The sequence below is a fragment of the Talpa europaea genome (genome assembly GCF_964194135.1).
Source record: "Talpa europaea genome assembly, chromosome: 10".
NCBI lineage: Eukaryota > Metazoa > Chordata > Mammalia > Eulipotyphla > Talpidae > Talpa > Talpa europaea.
In genome coordinates, this window is record NC_140077.1 from 97,209,688 (window position 1) to 97,224,429 (window position 14,742).

The 14,742-nt window shown below is 41.4% G+C and overlaps 1 protein-coding gene across 1 annotated transcript in view; it reads right to left on the reverse strand.

The window, feature by feature from the left end:
• Positions 1–3,390: 3,390 nt before the first annotated feature.
• Positions 3,391–14,742, reverse strand: part of ADRA1A (adrenoceptor alpha 1A) — a gene marked incomplete at both ends in the record, with an annotated part of 56,198 nt that continues 44,846 nt past the window's right edge. The window contains one exon of the mRNA XM_084244871.1: positions 3,391–3,908. Coding sequence (XP_084100997.1) covers positions 3,391–3,908 — 518 coding nt within the window. The remainder of the gene's footprint in view (positions 3,909–14,742) is intronic.

The window sequence follows — 14,742 nt, forward strand, 5'->3', positions numbered from 1 at the left end:
TGTCAATGTAGTCTCTTCTGCATTCTTTTATATGTCCATCTTCTCCCAATTTGATATAATTTGTCCTTCTTGCAAGGCCTGAATAATGAAAGATGGTTGTCACCAAACTCTTCTAATTATGACTTGCTCTTGGGTTTGGCTGGGAGGGAGATTTGACAGCATATTACTATTTACTGGGATTAGTTGGAAGACAAATTCCAAGGAAATAAACAGAAGCTTGGGTATGGTTTTGTATCCTCAGCATTCTCAATTTCAAGCAGGAGATTTTTACCCCAGTATTTTGAAGAGGGGGTGCTCTGGAAAGCATGCAGACTTTAGAGCTATGAATGCCCAGGTTTGAATCCTGGTTCCCCCTTGGCTCTCAGTGAGTCCTTAATCACTCAGCTACAGATATTTATCTCTAAAAATAGGAGTGGTGGGATTGCTCTGCCCTTTTAGTCAGGGGTGCAGAATGCACACATCAGGACTGAAGAGAAAAGCCTTAAGAAAATACACATTTTCCTAAATATCACACTCTCTCATGGATGAACCAACCTAAGTGGTGAGTTACAAGCCTTAATACTGTGGAGAGTGTTAGCAACAATAAGTGAGGACAGGCAGAAGCCGTGATATGGATGAGAAATTAGTGAGGCTGAGGAAGAAAACTGACAAGTCGAATGCGCCTCTGAAATCTCTGCAATCATTAGGGGATATTTTTGAACAAAGAGTTAAGGTCTCAATGCTTATAATTTGAATTTGAATTGCAAAATAAGCCCAAATTTTCCTTATTCCATAATGTCAGGTAGATTTTTTTTTTGGTGATGTTTAAACAATCCCAAAGCAACTGCTTTTTACAACACATTATACATGATTTTTAACCACTGTTACTCTGAGTAAATTCTCCAAAATTTCAAATAGAAACAGTAAATGTGATTATAAATATAATAATCATTTTTTTAATTGTGGCCATTTTAGATAGTTTTTTGAACTCACAAAAGTACAGAGATTTTTGTGGATGAATAAAAAACCACATTTATTCCAATTTAAATCTTGGGCAATATTATCAATTTCTTATAAATTGATGTTAGACCTAATATTACATTATAGGAAAGGAAAGCCATGTTAAAGTGCTGAAGATACTATTTATGGATAGTTTTACATGAATTGTCATGATTGCTATCTGAGGATCAAAAGATTTTCTAGTTGTTTATTTTGATTAGATGTGGCATGAATGCTAACTTTCTGGTGATCTTAAATATCCTAATATATAAGTTTTAAATCAGCCTGTAAAGATGTTTAAAGATCATCTCTAATATGGAACCATGTTTTGCTGGAGAAAGACTTTTCTTTTCATGGAAGTGCTCTTTCTGCAAGGGGGGTGGGCTCAGGCAGAGTGGTTTTTAAATTCAGATTCTGAAATATTCTCAATTAAATTAAGATGCTCAGAATGAAATTTTCTTATCAAGAAAGCAGAGGAGAGAGGTTTGCATGTTTAAGTATTCTTTAGATGCCCACCTCCACATTCAGACACCACTTTGAGACATTGGGGAGAGCCATATGGGACATGCAACCTGAGGAGTCTAAAATTCCAGCCAACATGTAAGTGCCAGAATAAAAATTATGAACACAAGGCAGCATATCTAGCTGGCCAACAGAAGGTAGAGTATTTGCCAGAAGGGCTGAGAAAGCAGTAGTATTCTATCTCCAAACATACACCAACAAAACTCAAATATACATGCAAACATGCCTTCCCTGGCAAGGCACAAAAGATACTAGCATTTAAGAAGGACTTAGGGAAATTATCATTTTGTTGCAAAGGAAGAAGGAAAAGACATTGGGGCTACTACTTTTGTCATAAAAGTTAAATAATGCTACCTAAAATCTGCTTTAAAATTTTTACAGAAATATCCCAAGTTGGGCAGAGTTCAAAAAAATGGTCTATAGTTTTTGAACAGTAATTCTAGCTAAGAATTATTCTAAAACATAAATTCTATTTAAAGTTCTTAACATGGAATGTGAAAATGCTTTAAGTTTTCCATAGTTACCATATTAATTTTTAGTAATATACTGAGCTAATAATTTCCCCCAAATTTGGTATACATAATAAAATTAACAAGTTCTTCAAGTTCTGGCAGAAAATCAAAATAGATAAATTACTGGATTACTGGATCTTTTACTGGAATAAATGGGCTTCTGTCAGAACTGTTTACAAACTTCTATTTTAGATGGTTCTTTGGTGATCAGTGAGTATCCTCCCAAACTAAGCATTTGTGTCTTTGAAAGTTCAGGAAGACAGATCACAAGGCCGATTCCAACACACTGCATGTGTATTGGGGACCTTGACAAACATTCTGTATGCAATAGTGAAGCAGAGGAGAAAACAATGTAGATGAAGATAATACCTTTCAAAATATAAGTTCTGAATTTCAGAATGGATTTCTGGCACAGGTCTTATTAGACCACATCAAAGAAGATGTGAAATATTTTCTATCTTAGTGCCTAGTCTACCCTAAACTCTTGATATTTAATTATGTTACATAAGAAACCTTTCTCCATCTGATCATGGAACTGCTTAATGGAATTTTGTCCCTGGTAGTTAAGTTGAAAAAAATGACCCTCATCTCTACTGTCTTCCATTAGGAAAAGCCATCCTTTCCCCAATGGGTTCTGTCAAAACATTCTAGACCCAGGCTTAGAGAAAGTGCCTCCATTACGCTGGAAACATAATGGATGCCCCTCAGTTATCCTTACAGAACAGAAGCTCTGTCTGGACAAATTGCAGCCACAAGTAAGTCTCACTGTCAGGTTTTACCCAAGCTGAGAAAGTGGATATATCAGAAATGGTGCTTGCTCTAAATGCTTAAAGCTTGCTCTAAAAATAATATGCTTGGATATTGGCCACCATCTTGAGGCTCTTCCTCTCCCGGCCCTTTCCCCATAAATATCCAATGTGGCTGTCAGTAAGTTTAGCCTGAAAATAAAATCCCCTCACTCCATCAAGAAATAGCTCCAAACTTAGAGTGTGTGCTCAAAATATTCATGATGAAATCATATTCCTATATTTATAGTCTTTTGGATGGTGTGTGATACTATTTCCCATGGTATTTTTCATTGAAAGGCCCAGACCTGGAAAGTGGGCTCAGAGGATGACCAAGAGAGCATGAGTCTCAAGGAAATGCTGTTCACTGTCATTTTGAATTGGACAGTGTGTGATACCCTCCCTCGTCCCTGAGCCCTACCCGCCCCCACCACCTCCCACCCATCAGTTGGGTCTCCTGCCCGACCCCATTCCCAGAGGGTCCTCTTGTTTAATGGTTTTCTCTCATCACGTAGGAAGGGAAAAGTGGCCTGTGTAGGAAGCAGAGTGAGTGCCTGGGATCATGACCTCTCCCTTCTGACCTTTCCTGTCCTCTAGACTTCCTCCCCATTTTCACTGAGGGAGATGGTATGGATTTTAATGGTTGGAACTTGATGGTTCTCTTCCAGGCGGGGGGTCGAGGGCCCCATGCAGCAGCACACCTGCAAAAAGCTTTTACTTCTCACCCGGGCGGTGCTGCAGGCTGACTGGTCTTTGGGCACTGTAATCCTGGCGGATCCGCGAGGCAGAGAAGAGAAAAACTTCCATTCACAGACGCCTTCGGTCTTGGAGATCTTATAGAAGGTCTCTCCTGACCCCACCGGGATGCGCACCAAGTCCTTGTGCTGAGCCTCCAGGGCGTGGCTGGGCGGGTGCAGGGTGTAGCCCAGGGTGTGCTTGGAAGACTGCTTCCTGCGGAGACACTGGATTCGCAGGACATTCTGGAAGGCCTTTTTAAACTCTTGACTGGAGCATGGGTAGATGATGGGGTTGATGCAGCTGTTCAGGTATCCAAGCCAAAATGCTATTTTAAAAACTGTTTCTGAGGGTTTGGATTCAGGGAAGAAAGAGCCTGAAAGAAAACACACAGATTCATATATGTTATTTATAATCCAACAGGTAAATTAGTTCAGAAACCAAAGCAACAGACCACTAAGTATGTTTTTATGTCTTTAAAAATTTCTAATGATTCTAAGTAAACATGAGTTTCTCACATTGGACTGACAAGCTCCTGAGACTGTAAACTCCTGTAATATTCTCAAAGGCCATACTCACCTGGCCCACAGGTACATCAATTATGGAAGCAGATCCATTGGGTAGATTTGCACCAGTTCTGAATGATAAAATATCACTTGATGTCTGTGATGAAGCTTTAACTAATGAAGACATGAAATTGAAGCTGAGTCTACATATATACATTGTTATGCCTGAACTTACAATAAGTTGGAATCCATTCAAATAATCCACATTAAAATTGGGGCACCTCAATATTCCCTTTTTCTTTGATGTAGTATTAGATAAGACACATACTGAAGCCTGGATTTTTTTTCTCAAGTACACTGGTAATTATTACAGGCAATGTGATTACAGAAGTTTAAAACATTCACATATTAAGACACAGAAAGAATTTAAAGTGCAGAACCACCACCAAAAAATGCACTGTTGGTTTTTTTCATTCATTATTATCCTGTATTTCTGGAATTGTATGGGGAATATAACCAAAATGAAAATGCAGGCCTCCCTTAGTGGCGCAGGGGGTTGAGCACTGCTCTGTGAAGCTGTGCGTAGCCTCTGCAGCGCGGGTTCAATCCCAGCCAGCAGGGAGAAACCCACATGGCGCGGCAGACTTCTCCTGTCTCGCCTGCCGGTCCCCTCAGCGGTGTATTTCAGTCAGTCTGCCTGTTCCGCTCCCTGTTCTGTCTCTGGTGGATCCTCTCACTCTCCCGCACATCTGGCCTGTACCCCAGTTCTTATATGCATGAATAAATAAATCTTAAAAAAAAAAAGAAAATGCATACATAGTGCAAAAATGAAAAATTATTTAAGAATTATGTAAAATAAATGAATCCTGGATTTTTATGTGAATTCCCTGCATGTTTACAAAATATTGGCTGTGCCAGCTTTTGGTCAGTGATTTTCAATTACTTTGAGGATGACTTTTGATATTACAGTATACTCTCCTACTTAAGGTATTTCAGTGGCTGCCAGATGTTGTTAAATTCTTGTCAGTTGCTTGATGTTCAAGGTCCTCCACTCTACTCAGCCTAATCTAGCTTTCTACCATTAATACTTATACTCTAGTCAGACTCATTACAAACTTCTGAGTCATTACTCATATGTGTATATATATATATATTTTTTTTTTGTCCTAAAATGAGTGATTATATCTAAAATGCCCTTTCTCATGTCCTTTACCTACTTGTATCTTATTTGCTAATTTACAAGCTGGGAATCACTTTTTAGAGATCTTAACCTCTTCTACTGTAATTATCACTTTGGCAACAAAATAGCAAAATCATAGAAAATTAAAGCAGAAACAAACAGGGATTATCTTATTTGATAAATCAAGTTTCCAAATTAAATGATGGTTACAGAGAGGTCACCACAAAACAGTGACATTCCAATATGGTACCAATATGATGATGGAAAAGGTGTCTAGGACTCACAGTTCTTTATTCTCTGCTCTGCAGAGTTCCAGTAGTTCTCAGTATAAAAGCTTAGAAATTACAAAATCCCAACCTTCTCTCTTCATTCCTTACAGATAGGTTGTAAAACAGCATCTGGACTTTCCTTCCACCTTCCTGCTTATCTTTCTTCCCCCAGTTTTCAGTCATAGCTTCTGAACATGGTAGTCCTCTCTTACTGTGGTTTTGCTTTCTGCAATTTCAGTTACCCATGGTCAACTGAAGTCCAAAAATATTGTGTACAATAAAATATTTTGAGAGAAAGCACATTCACTTAACAGTTGTTATAGTACATTATTGTAATTCATCTATTTTATTGTTAGCTGTACTGTTAATGTGCCTAATTTATAAATCAAACTTTATCACAGGTATGCATGTATAGATAGGAAAAAACAGTATACACAGGGTTTGACACGATCTGTGGTTTCAGGCATCCACTGAGGTTCTTGGAAGTTCTCTTCCTTGAATAAGGGGAATGACTGGACTTCCTGAGGGCTTTGGAGCAGCCCTGGCATCCCTTTTTGGTCTCAGGTTATGGATAATTTCTTTTTTTCTTTTTTGTTTTATATATTTTTTAATTTATTTAATTATTTTTAAAAGATTTATTTATTTTTAATTTTCAATATTTTATTTTATATAATTCTTACATTTTTTTCATCTTTGCACATTGTATGCATTTTCATTTTGGTTATATTCCCCATACAATTGCCCCCCCCCAATTTTGACCCTAGTCTTTCCTTTCCCCGCCCCTCCCTCCCCCACCCCGTAGTGTGTCTCTGGTTTATAGTTGCTTGTTGATTTTGATTTTTACTTAGTATTTATTAGCCTTTTTCCTGGTCTCTTATTTAGGTTTTCTAGGTTCCTGCTATGAGTGAGACCATCCGGTATTTTTCTTTTCTTTCTGACTTATTTCGCTGAGCATGAGCCCTTCTAGCTCCATCCTTGTTGCTGCAAGCTGCATGTGTTTATCTTTTTTGATTGCTGAGATAATTTCTTTTTAAAAAAGGTTTATTTTATACACACAAGAGCTGGGGTGTAGGCCAGATGTGTGGGGGGTGGGGAGAAGGGGGTGAGAGGATTCACCAGAGACAGAGTGGGGAACAGAACAGGTATATCCACTGAAATATACTGCTGAGGGGAGCAGGGGTGAGTCAGGAGTGGTCTGCTGTGCCATGTGGGTCAGCTCCCTGGCTCAGAATCAAACTGGTGCTGTGCTGCAGGGGCTGCAGACAGCTTCACAGTGCAGTGACTTAACCCCTTGTGCCACCAGGGAGGCCCTGATGGGTAATTTCTAATGTAACTTTTTTCTTTTACTTCAGTATAATTTCTTGATTAAGTCTTTCTTTTTCTGTTTTATAATCCCATCAGAATCATGATAAACTGCTGGTGTGTTTAAAATCCAATCTAGCAAACAATGCCCTAAAATTTAGGAGCAAACCTCATAGTAATTATTATTATTTTTGATTTATTGCTATTGAAGAATCGTTATTTTACATTCTTGCTAGTGTTTTGACAGCATAGGATTTTCCGCCCCCTCAGGTATAGTCACTATAGCTTTCCCACTGCTGGAAACACAGAGTTCACATAGTTTACTGTTCTCCCCTAACCCCCTTCTCTTATCCCTCTCACTCCCCCCACCCCTTTGAAAACCAAAGATCTATGGTCAGTTTCCAAAGGTTGTTTTTAAAATCTGTTGACCCTTTGTTTGGTTATTCTATATTCCACATGTAAGTGACACCATCCGGTATTTATCTTTCTCCTTCTGGCTTATTTCACTTAGTATAAGCCCTTCTAGATCCTTCCAAGTTGCTGCAGGACTTCATAAATATAAACAAAAAATAAAACTAAATATTGCAAAACCAAAGAAGACTAGATGGCATGGTGGGTGGGTGAGCACTTATGTCTAAGTTCAATATATTGAAGAAATTCACACACACACACACACAATGGTTGCTAAGTAAGAAAGTATTATTCTTGACCCTCAAGGCTTAAAACGTTGTCCTGTAATTAGAATAAAATTAATTCCTATTGAGTGCTTGGTTTGAACCAGGGTCTGTGCTATGCACACTACATATAAATTAATCACTGTTAAATGTAACTTGAAGTGTTAATATCTCCACTCAATAGCCTGTTTTACAAATGAAAAGACTGGTTTATTGAGGTTAATAGTTACTCATAGAGCTGGGGTTTGAAATTGGGCAGCCTTATTTTAGGGGCTATGTTCCTTTTTGGAATCTGAAAATAAGATTACAGATTTCTTGGGGAGGAGGCTGGGGCATGGGGAGTGATAGTGCACAGCTGGGGGAAGCTAATTTGGAAAGATGCCTTTTCAAACTTTGCAGAGAAGATGACCAATGCCAATATGACTGTGGTTTTGTGTGAGTCAGTTCCAGAAAAAAAATCATCTTAGATTATGATGCCTATATATTGTTCAATGTTTCCTTCGAACAGTGACAGTGACATGATGAGGGGAACCAGCTTCATTAAGGCAGGCGATGGCCTGGACTTAATGAGGGTATATGATTAGGGCACACCAAAAACTACCTTGTCTGGGGATTTCACTAGTTGTAAATCAGCTAGCGAGGTGGTGGTTGCATCTTTGAAGAATTTCAATTAAAAAAAAAAAGACAACAAAATAGTGGTTATCAGAGGGCAATTGGGATGGGGTGGGTAAAGTGAGCAAAGGGGGTCAACTGTATGCTGGGGGAACTAGATTTTTGGTGGTGTCACAATTCAATATACATGGATGCTGACGTATAAAGCCATACCCCTGAAACTTACACAATGTTATAAACCAATATTACCACAACAGTAAGTAAAAGACAATGATTTTTGAATTTTTGTAAGGCAAACATTATGGTGATAATAAATTTTTAATGAAAAAAAAATGTATGATTTGGGAGCCTTGGAATTTCCCATGATTCCTTCAAGGACACTCTGCTAACAAAGTCCAGTTTTGCATTAAAAAAAATAGTCCCTTCATTAGTCCTTCTTCCTCTCTGACCCTGCACTCCCCTGGAATCCAGGTTTGGTTAACCCAGAGCTGAGCTGTTGGGCTTTCTAACTCTGTGTGTCCACAATCTCGGAGGTATATGCAATTTTGAAGCATCTTCTCACTGCAGCCGAGCGTATGTGAGAAGGGAGAGGCTTGAAATGAATATATACCCTTGGAGTGTCAGATGTCTCCAGTTTTAACCCTCCAAGGATACTGGCTTGTTAATCCAGGCAGATTTCTAGATGGTAGCTTTTTGGACAGTGAAGTGGGAGATTCTTCTGGGCCTTTCCAGAAACGACACCATGTGGTTTATCCCACTAAATGTGGGGCTAGGCCTGCACGTGGACCTGCCTGACACCCCCAAGGCTGGCTCACGACATCATTCCTCCTGCCCGTGGTGTTTGTCCTCCTGTAGGGATGATTCTCTTTTGGTAGGTTCCGGTCGGCTGGGGTGGGAGAGGTACTCACAGCTGCATTTCCTTCAGGAATTACAGGTGAGAAAAGACCATGGCTATTTTCTTCATGGTTTGCATTATTCACATCCTCAGATCTCAAACTTCCCTTATTTTTTTTTCTCTGGGAAGACTGGGGGCCAGTCTTGGGAAAGACCTGTATTTGCTGGTCCTTGGGAGGGTCTCCTCATTTGCTGCCTCTTTCTCTGCCCCAAACTTCCAGTGCAGGCACCGTCTTTCTCTGAACTCCCCACTGTTTCTATCTCCAACCTCCATTTCTCCTTAGGTCCTTTCTGTCTTGATGACAGTGATGCTCTGTGGAATGGAAGGCCATGGCACGCCTCTCCTCGTCCTCCACCCTCCTGGCATGGAGCCGCAGCTCCCTCCCACTGGTTCAGGGACGGACACCTCTGACCCAGTCACTAGGTGGTAAACTCCATCTGAACAGGTAGAGTGTCAATTTTGCTCTCTCCTGGAGCCTCAGACCTAATCCTGGCATGAGGGAAGCATCGCCCCAATTTCTGCAGAATGAACGAGGCTCCATTACTTTGCTGTATCCTGTCACTGACCTCTCCTCTGCCTGACTCTCTGGCCCTGTACTTCTCATTCTGCCCCTGCCTTTATTCTGTTGTGTCTTTCCTTTTGTGTGTGTGTGTGTGGGGGGGGGGGCTCATCTCTGTTCACTCTTATGGGTTTCTGTGAAGGTATTTTGCTATCTTTTATTCCTTGCTGCATCATCTATTATCTAACACTATTTTTTGGATGATGTATCATAAGAGATCCTGACTTCTGAATATTCGCATGAACTCTTGTTTCTCCTGCCACTGCACGTTTGTTGCCAACAACCTCTGTCCAGACTCTGCTTAAAGAGTACCAAACAGCTCCTGGAGTAATTTCTGGAACCCTGTGCCTTTCAGGTCGGGTCATCTTTTGCATGGGAACTGGCTTGGTTGAATTCTGGGGCTTTGGAAAATCCTCAAGCCTCTAGGGACTCCTCCCTTCATAGTGTTTCCTCCCACTATTTGATTGCTGCAGAATATCTGACACTGACCAGCCAAAGCTTGATCAGACTGAGATGCACAGTGCAGGTCTTATCTCTGGGCTCATCAGTGTCCTCACCCTCAGATGCTGATCAGTGCTTCACTCGGAATCCTCATGTCCACAGCCTAGCCACTAGGTTTCAAGGGGAAATTGAAGCTGATGATTTTATTTTTTTTAACGATTTATTTGTTTATGCATGCAAGAGCTGGAGTACAGGCCAGAGACAGAGCGGGGAACAGAACAGGCAGACTGGCTGAAACACACTGCTGAGGGGAGCAGCAGGCTTGAGTTAGGAGAGGTCTGCTGTACCATGTGGGTTGCTCCCTGGCCAGCTGGGGATCGAACTCGTGCTGCAGAGGCTGTGGATTGCTTCACAGTGTGGCACTTAACCCCTTGTACCACCAGAGAAGCCCTGAGGCTGATGATTTTAAATGATGCCACTGAAGTCTCTTTAGGGGGACCATATCATTCATTTCTGATCTGAGGCTTACTTGTAGACTGAAGGGAGACACTGGGAGCTCTACCAGCAAAGGCTTGGCCACTGTAGTTATGTTAGGTAGGAAGTTCCAGCCACATTTGCCCTCAGTGCCTCCAATACAAGAGGAAACCACTTGTTTGGTTGTCTCTTATATGGGTTTACCACTTCACTGCTTCGGTTCACTCTAAAACTCAATGAAAGTGAGTTCTCAAATTTCAACCCAGTGCTGGTAATTAGAGAGCTCCTCGTAGTTCTACTCTTTCCTCCAGAATCGGGGTGACTCAGTGTGGAACAGCAAGCTATGAGTCACCTGCTTGGCTTTAGCCTCCCAGTTTCTACGCTTCTTTTTATCTACCTGAAAACTTGACATCTTAATGACAGCTTTGAAAGACATTGGGTTGTGATAAATCTTAATTAGCTGGAGTCACAGAATGCCAAGAATGTGAAGACTGGCAGAAATTTAGAGGCGAGCAAACACTGTCACCCTCCCCTCTACCGATAAAGATAATAAGGGCGAGGAGGGGATGTGGTTTCCACTAAATCACCTGCTCCTTTGTGGCTCAATTAGGGGTGGACTTAGACTCTGTCTATGTCACCCCTTTCCATTTCTGATCCTCTGTGCCATTCAGCAATCCCACAAGGGCAGGGGAAATGTTAATGGCAGCACGCCTAGCTGTTGTCATTGGATGACAACCGTTTTGCGCAGATAATGAGAAATGAGGGGGTGGACAGTAGCATCATCAATAACTACATCATTTAAAATGTCAAATGTACTGTTCAGACACTGGAAAAAGAACTTGTGGGTGATGATCTTGGAAGGGCTAATCTGAAGGCTATCACATTCTGAAAATTGGAGTTTAAATGATTCCATTGGAAAAAAAAAAATGAGTCCTCTAAATGAGAAATGAATGCTATGTGATCCTGGGAGAACATAATCCTTAATTGTTTTTCCTTGTCCAACTAGTGGCCTCTTCTGGGCATGTGATACAAGTCCGATGTGACTGGGACACATTCAATGGACAAAGGACAGACACAAGTTGTCACACAAAGAGCCATCCAGCTCCCCAAGCCAAGAAACTCCAGTGCCAAGTAACATTCAGACCAGTTGATATCTTTTCCTGAAAGAAAACTCTGCCCCACTGAATAAAACCCCAGAGATACACTGTAGGAATCATATGTAAAGGGCAGACTCAAGTCTACTGTCATCCTAGAGTCTTCCAGATGGCTCCGTGCTGGGCTGCTGATGGACTGTGTCACTGGGACTTGCTTGAGAGGCCACCTTTGGGCAGTTCTCAGCCACACTGGAGTCCTTAGGTGATCTGTCTGGAATGGTGGCCAGGAATCTCTAAGGATGCTGGATTAACTGCAGATTGCACACCCTGGCTCTTGGCTCAAGGTTAATGGCTAGACATCCCATGAACTTGAATTCAAGTCTGTTTGTATTCAGAGATTCACGTTCCTGGGAAGAGATCTTCAGCTTCTTCCTACTTCTCACAGGAGTCTTGATAACACAGAAGATGGTCACCCCTGGCTCCTAGCTGCCAAGAACAAGCTGGGCCTCTGGCTGTTGACCCTCTCTTAGCCCAGAGACATGATGACAGGGTCAAATTCATGAACAGGATGAGCAGCTGTTAGTTCAATGCACTTTAGAAGGCTCTCACCTGTTCTCTCTTCTCCTCTTTAAGTGGGGCTTGAACTTGTAAAGTTCTCATTTTGTGTCTCGGAGGGAAGTAATGTAATTGCTCACTTGAGAGAGTTAATATGTTGAGTCTTTTGAGCTTTCCAGCAGGAAGCCTAAGTAGCAGTCAAGGTGAGGAGGGACAGAGGCCTAGGAGGGTGCAGTGAGCGGGGGAAGGAGGCACACCAGGTGGAACAGGGTGCTGGCTACTCTGGGAACTGCCTAGTGTGGAATGGGAGCACTGCCGCTTTTCCAGGCACAAGGAGGTGCGGCCTATGGCTACTGTTGTCAAGGACCCTGCTTTTCCTAAGTTGACAAGGAAAGGGGTCATTTTGGGGAGAAGTTCTATCCTAGTTAAACTCCTGCAATGTATAATGACAAACGAGATGACATAGATGTGGTGAATACACACAGTGGGATACTACTCAGTCATGAAAAAGATGAAATCTTGCCATGTGCAACAACAAGGGTGATTGGAGGGAATTATGTTAATCAAGTAAATGGGAAGGGGAAAGATAAATGCCATATGATTTCACACATTTGTGGAATAGAAAATGAAAAAGCAAACAAATAAAACAAAAATAAGCCCTTACACTCTAACAACAGAATGGTGGTTACAAAGGAGAGAGGAAGTGAGATGGGTCGAGGGCTGATTGGGGTAATGGGTGGTCATGGGACATTTGGTGGTGGGTGTGGTGAGATGTACTCTGTTGCTGAGGGGAGACAATTATTCCTGAAATACTCACAGTGTTGTCAATAATGTCACTTTAATTTAAAAAAATGCTTAGCAGCCTCTAGAAGGCATGGCTGTAGACACTGGAGATGGACTCAGGAAAATGGAAATGGTTCTTGTCATTGGAGTTTGCAAATTATGAGTATTTCCGATAAATACCTGTTAAATTGCAATGTGAATTTCCAACAGCCGCCTCCAGTACAGGATTTCCCCCCACTATAGCCACCCCACCCAAAGCTCTCACAGTCCTCCACCATAGTCCATTGTGTCCTCCCAGGCCCAATTCCCTTATTTCCATTCCCTCTGATCCTTTGTTTGGCTTTTCTATATTTCACCTATAAGCGATACCATCGGGTATTTTATCTATCTCCTTCTGGCTTATTTTGCTTGGTATAATCCCTTCCAGTTCTGTCCATGTTGCTGCAAATGGCATGAGTTTTATTCATTTATTTATTTGATTGCTGAGTAGTATTCCACTACGATATTCTGTATACAGATCTTGATCTACTTGTGTTTTTTTGGGGGAGGGGGCAGTTAGGTTGTTCCTGTAGCTTGGCTATTGTAAATAATGCTCCTATAAACACGGAGTGCCGGTTTCCTTTCAAATCAGTGAAAAACACGTACCACTCTTATCCTCCATTTTTATCCCTCTCAACGATCAACACCATTCTCAATACACATTTATTGAATCAAAGGATGACATTTGCTGATGGGAAACAAATGATATTTTAAACAAACCCCTTGCTTCAATTACTTACAGCTGGATATACACTCTTAAATGGAGAGTCTGTCTTAACTCACATTCCAACAGTTTTATCTTCCTGATCTTTAAGACGTTCATATTTACATAAAAGCAAAACCATTCTACAGATAATTTTTTATCACTAAGTGGCAGGCACTTCATAAAATTATTACTTCCAGTACTTATAAAGACTTTTTATAGGGTATTATAGGACAGGTTGAAGACTGTAATGAAAATGCAGCAATCAGCAGCAGCTCTCAGATCTGTGGGGTGGGATTCCAAGGTCAAACACCACAAATCCGAAGCAGGGACATAAACAGAAAAATCAGTTACCCCGGGAGGAAGCTTGGGGGTTTTTCAGGACTGTGTCCTTTCAACATGTAATGGAAAGTTTCAGGCATATTCCATTTGAGTCTTTCAGGATTGACACAGGTGAATTGTCTGGCCTGTATGTCTTAAGACTGACTGTAATAAGCCTAATCTGAGTACCCTGGACAATTTTCTATGTGGAAATGACACACCAGGTACCCTCACTAGCTACTGGGTCACCTGGAGGGAAGTGCCCCATGCTGTCACCATCCTCAAGGGGCATTGTTGAGCTGTTTAAGAGGCACGAAGAATAACACTCCTCTCTACTTTCAGCTCCTGGCCTGGGTGGAGCCACAGCTAGAGATGCCTCTGGTGCCCTGCTGTCCTGCCCAGCCTAGCAGAGGGCCTGAACTCTACCAGGACTATACTCAAACTGTCAAAATGGGCACACAGCATTTTTAATGGCTTATTTTAAAAGATGCCTTTTTGGAAGCTGTAACATGGTTTCTAAATAGAACTCGGGCAGACTACTTTTAAAATGCAGGAAGGGACTGGGGAAATGTCCTTGTTAATTTTAAATTGCTATAGCATATGGCACATTTTGATTACAGACACCTTTAATAAAAAGAATTGACCTCGCCTCCAACTCTCATAGTGAATGCAACATTGAGGTGTCTCAGTGTTGGGCATCTTCAGTCTTTTCAAAGTTTAATGCGGTCTCCTGCAGTCTCCACTGAGAACTGTCTGGTACATTAAGGAGGAACGGTGAGGTCACGGAAGCTCATCCATTTCCA